Raw genomic sequence first — 4392 nt, 5'->3', positions numbered from 1 at the left:
TTTTTTGAGACAGTCTTGCTCTGTTGCCCAGGCTGGAGTGCAGTGGCACAATCTCAGCTCACTGCAACCTCCTGCTCCCAGGTTCAAGCAATTCTCCTGCCTCAGCCTCCCGAGTAGCTGGGACTACAGATGCGTGCCACCACCCCCTGCTAATTTTTTGTATTTTTAGTAGAGGTGGGTTTTCACCATGTTAGCCAGGATGGTCTCAATCTCCTGATCTCATGATCCACTGGCCTCAGCCTCCCAAAGTGCTGGGATTATACAGGCATGAGCCACCACTCCCAGCCTTGTCTTTTTTTTTGAGACAGGTCTCACTCTGTGGCCCAGGCTGGAGTGCAGTGGCACAATCATGGCTCAGTTCAGCCTCAACTTCCTGGACTTGAGCGATCCTCCCACCTCAGCCTCCTGAATAGCTGGGGCAACAGGTGTGCACCTCCATGCCCAGGCTAATTTTTTTTTTTTTTTTTTCTTGGAGACAGAGTCTCGCTCTTGTCACCTAGGCTGGAGTGCAGTAGCACAATCTCATCTTGTTGCAACCTCCGCCTTTCGGGTTCAAGCAGTTCTGCCTCAGCCTCCCGAGTAGCTGGGATTACAGGTGTGTGCCACAACACCTGGCTAGTTTTTGTATTTTTAATAGAGACGGGGTATCGCCATGTTGGCCAGGCTGGTCTTGAACTCCTGACCTCGGGTGATCCGCCAGCCTCGGCCTCCCAAAGTGCTGGGATTACAGGCGTGAGCCACCACACTCGGCAAGATGGGGTTTCGCCATGTTGGCCAGGTTGGATTCAAACTCAAGGGATCCAAACAGCTCGGCCTCCCAAAGTGCTGGGATTACAGGTGTGAGCCACCGCACCCGGCCCAGCATTTGTCCCTTGGTGGACTGCCTTATTTCACTTAGCATAACGTCCTCAAGGTTCATCTATGTTGCAGCAGGTGTCAGAATTCCCATTGTGGTATACGCCCCATTTTGTTTATCCATACATCTGTTGATGGGCATTCAGGCTGTTTCTGCCTTCGGGCTGTTGTGAAGAATGCCGCTATCAACACGGGTGTGAGAATATCTGTTCAAGTCCCTGGCTATATTTAAATTCTTCTGGATATTTAGCCAGAAGTGGAATTACTGGATCATCTGGTAATTCTATTTTTGATTTTTTGAGGAACCACCAATACTATTTTTCACAGCAGCCGCAGCATTTTACACTCCCACCAGCAATGCACAAGGGTTCCATGAAATCACTAATTTTATAACTAACTTTTTTCCTGATTACATGTTCACTGTACTACATTTAGAAAATGCAAGAAATAAAATTTAGAAAATTAAAATTCCCCTTACTCTACATACTGGGACAGGACTTGAATTTTTATTATCCCCAACAAAGGGAAGAGAGCGTTTTTCTGGGACGATTGCGTTGCTACAGTGCCGAGGCCTGCCCTGCCGGAACCCAAGCTCCGCCGATCCCGCCGTCCCCGCGACCCCAAGGATCAGCAGTTGAAGTTCACGCAGTTGAACTGGCTTCTGAGTGTATTTGTGGATAATTCCTGGGAGGGTCGCAGACACGACATGGGGTTGTCACATTCTCTGTGGGTCTGTTTCCTCGTCTTTAAAAGCCGTCTCTGCGTTGCTAGGACAAAGCATAAAACGTTTAAGGAAAGTGACTTGTCTAGAAAAGCACGTGCTACAAACACACCATCTACCTTCCGAACTGAGCTTCGGTGTTTTGACTGGAGGGCACCTGAGGACGTCAGTACGGTCCCGCAAACACCAGCACCCAGATTGGCAAGCAGGGGCAGGAGAATTTCCCGCCCCCTCTTACTTCTTTAGGTGTCTATTGGTTGATTTTACCATCAGTCGCCCCTATCCTCCTATCATCGCCGCTATTTGTTCATACTCTCATTGGCCCTACCTGCAGTCGCTCTACGTAAGGGGCGTTCCAGAGTCAGCCACTGGAAGTCGCTGGATTCGGGTTTTAAAAAACGCCGGCGGTGAAGTGGGCGGAGCGATCGATTTGAACACCAGCGGCGCCGACTGCGGCCAAGCACCGGCTCCTGTGAGGCTCGCGGCCCAGCGCTCTCTGGGCTCCCCAGAAGCCAGCCTTTCGCCCCCGGACCCGGCCGCCCGAGCAGGAGCCGTGGGGCCGGGCGCCGGCACCCTCCGCGGCGTGTCATGGGCCCGCGCCGCCGGAGCCGCAAGCCCGAGGCCCCGAGGAGGCGCAGCCCGAGCCCGACCCCCGGCCCCTCCCGGCGGGGCCCCTCCTTAGGTAACTGGCCGCGGCCGCATCTCGTAGAGGAGAAAACCGAGGCTCGCAGGCGGAGCCCGGATCTCCCGAATCCCGATCCCGTGGCCTTCCCTGCTGGGGGACAACGCGGTTCCGCCGTCTGGCATCCGCTCCGGGCACGGGCGGTGGCAGCCCTGCGAGGGACTGGAGCAAGCGGTTCCGAAAGCGGGAAGAGACCGGCGCAGCCGCTTGGCTCCTAACGCCGTCTTCTTGTTAGGACTAGCGGTTACCCAGCGCCCACCGCCAACCAGGCATTGCGTCCCACTGTTCGTGCGTTATCTCAGCTTCATATCGTGCCCATTTTACAGCTAATGAGAAAGCCAAGGCACAAGCCAGGGAGCTTGAGCAGAGTCGCACAACTTGTTCTGGCGGACACGGGATTTCCAATCCTCTGTGTTTGTGCATTTTTAGATTGCACAAGTATTGACTGCTTTCGGTGACGATTTCAAACAGGAGTCCTCTTAGGAGGTGTCTTTCAGGTTTTTTTTTTCCCTTCCGGGACAGGCTGTTAGGCCTCGAACCGAGGCCTTCTGCGCTGCTCACGCTGTTGCGTTCCAGAGCTTGTGTCCGGGGAAAGAGGGGCCAAAGTCTGTGTCTTCATTGTCTGTGTGGTAGGCTGGTGGATGGGAGACCCAAGGGCAGGAGGAGGCAGATGCCTGTGTGGTACACGGTGGCAACAGCTGCTTTACTTATGTCTTAACTCTTACTACATAGCTAGGAAGAAGATGGGAAGTGTATTGTAGAGTTTGTCTGTTTCATTGTTTTTTGTAGAGACTCGGTCTCCCTATGTTACCCAGGCTGGTCTCAAACTCCTGGTGATCCTCAAGTGATCCTCCTGCCTGGGCCTCCCAAAGTGCTGGGATTACAGGCATGAGCCACTGTGCCTATAGGCTTTTTGGTTTTTTGTGTTTTTTTGAGACCCATCGCCCAGGCTGGAGTGCAGTGATGCCATCAGGGCTCACTGCAGCCTCAACTTCCCAGGCTCAGGTGATTCTCCCACCTCAGCTTCCCGAGTAGCTGGAACTACAGGCATATGCCACCATGCCGGCTAATTTTTTGTATTTTTAGTAGAGATGGGGTTTTGCCATGTTGCGGCTGGAGTAGGTTGTTTCTAGATGTTGCTGTTGCGGATGGGATTTTTTTTCTTTCCCAAAACACAAGCATTTAACCTTTGCATCCAGCCAACTTGCTGACTTCTCGTTCATCCTAGTCTCTTTTAGTTGCTTCAATTGAAATTTTTAAGTAGACTATTATGTCATCTGCATATAACTTTAGAATCTTCCATTTTCGTCTCTAAACATTTTATTTCTTATTGTATGGTATTAGTAAGGCCCTGAGACTCACTAAGAGTGGTGTTTTGGCCATCTTTGTCTTATTTGTAATTTTAACAGGAATATGAAGTATGATGTTTGCTGTTGCTTTCCAAGGTAGAAGCATCCTTCTACTCCTGATCAAATGGAAGGTTTATCTCAAATGGGCAGTCAACACTTCTTGGCAGTCCTACCACCTTTGTCTGGTATTCTTTCTTCAGTTTTAGAGACGGAGTCTCACTCTGTCGTCCAGGCTGTAGTGCAGTGGTGCTATCTTGGCTCATTGCGGCCTTGACCTCCTGGGCTCATGCAATCCTCTTGCTTCAGCCTCCCGAATAGCTAGGATGACACGTGCACCACCATGCTTGACTATTTTTAAAGCTTTTTTGTAGACAAATTGTTTTGTCTCTACAAAGAAAAGCCATCGTGCCTGCCCTTTGTCTGGAATTCTTGCTTTTCCATTCTCCCCATGACTATTTCATACCTTTTTCTCCTTCCTCGAATTCCTACAGCTCCATTCCCCCTACTCTTAGCCAATGATGGCCTTGACTAGGTGTCCCCCTTCCTATCAAAGCTCTTCCTCCTTCTACGTGGGGTCTTGGTCATATCCTTCTTTCACCTACAAAGGAGCTTTCTACCTGTGCTTAGATAAATCCAGACACTTAACACTGGCATTGGCACATGTGCTCTAGCATTTATGATCTTTTTTTTTTTTTTTTTTTTTGAGGCAGAGTTTCCCTCTTGTTGCCCAGTCTAGAGAGCAACGGTGATCTCGGCTTACCGCAACCTCCACATCTTGGGTTCAA

The 4392-nt window shown here is 50.8% G+C and overlaps 1 protein-coding gene across 1 annotated transcript in view; it reads left to right on the top strand.

Moving 5' to 3' along the window:
- Nucleotides 1-1956: 1956 nt before the first annotated feature.
- Nucleotides 1957-4392, top strand: part of CENPA (centromere protein A) — a 7099-nt gene continuing 4663 nt past the window's right edge. Inside the window, exon 1 of the mRNA XM_011972662.1 lies at nucleotides 1957-2258. Within this exon, the coding sequence (XP_011828052.1) occupies nucleotides 2165-2258 (94 nt within the window). The 5' untranslated portion in view covers nucleotides 1957-2164. The remainder of the gene's footprint in view (nucleotides 2259-4392) is intronic.

This window comes from Mandrillus leucophaeus, unplaced genomic scaffold, assembly GCF_000951045.1.
Source record: "Mandrillus leucophaeus isolate KB7577 unplaced genomic scaffold, Mleu.le_1.0 Scaffold13, whole genome shotgun sequence".
In the NCBI taxonomy this organism is placed as follows: domain Eukaryota; kingdom Metazoa; phylum Chordata; class Mammalia; order Primates; family Cercopithecidae; genus Mandrillus; species Mandrillus leucophaeus.
This window is presented reverse-complemented; position numbering and strand designations above follow the sequence as displayed.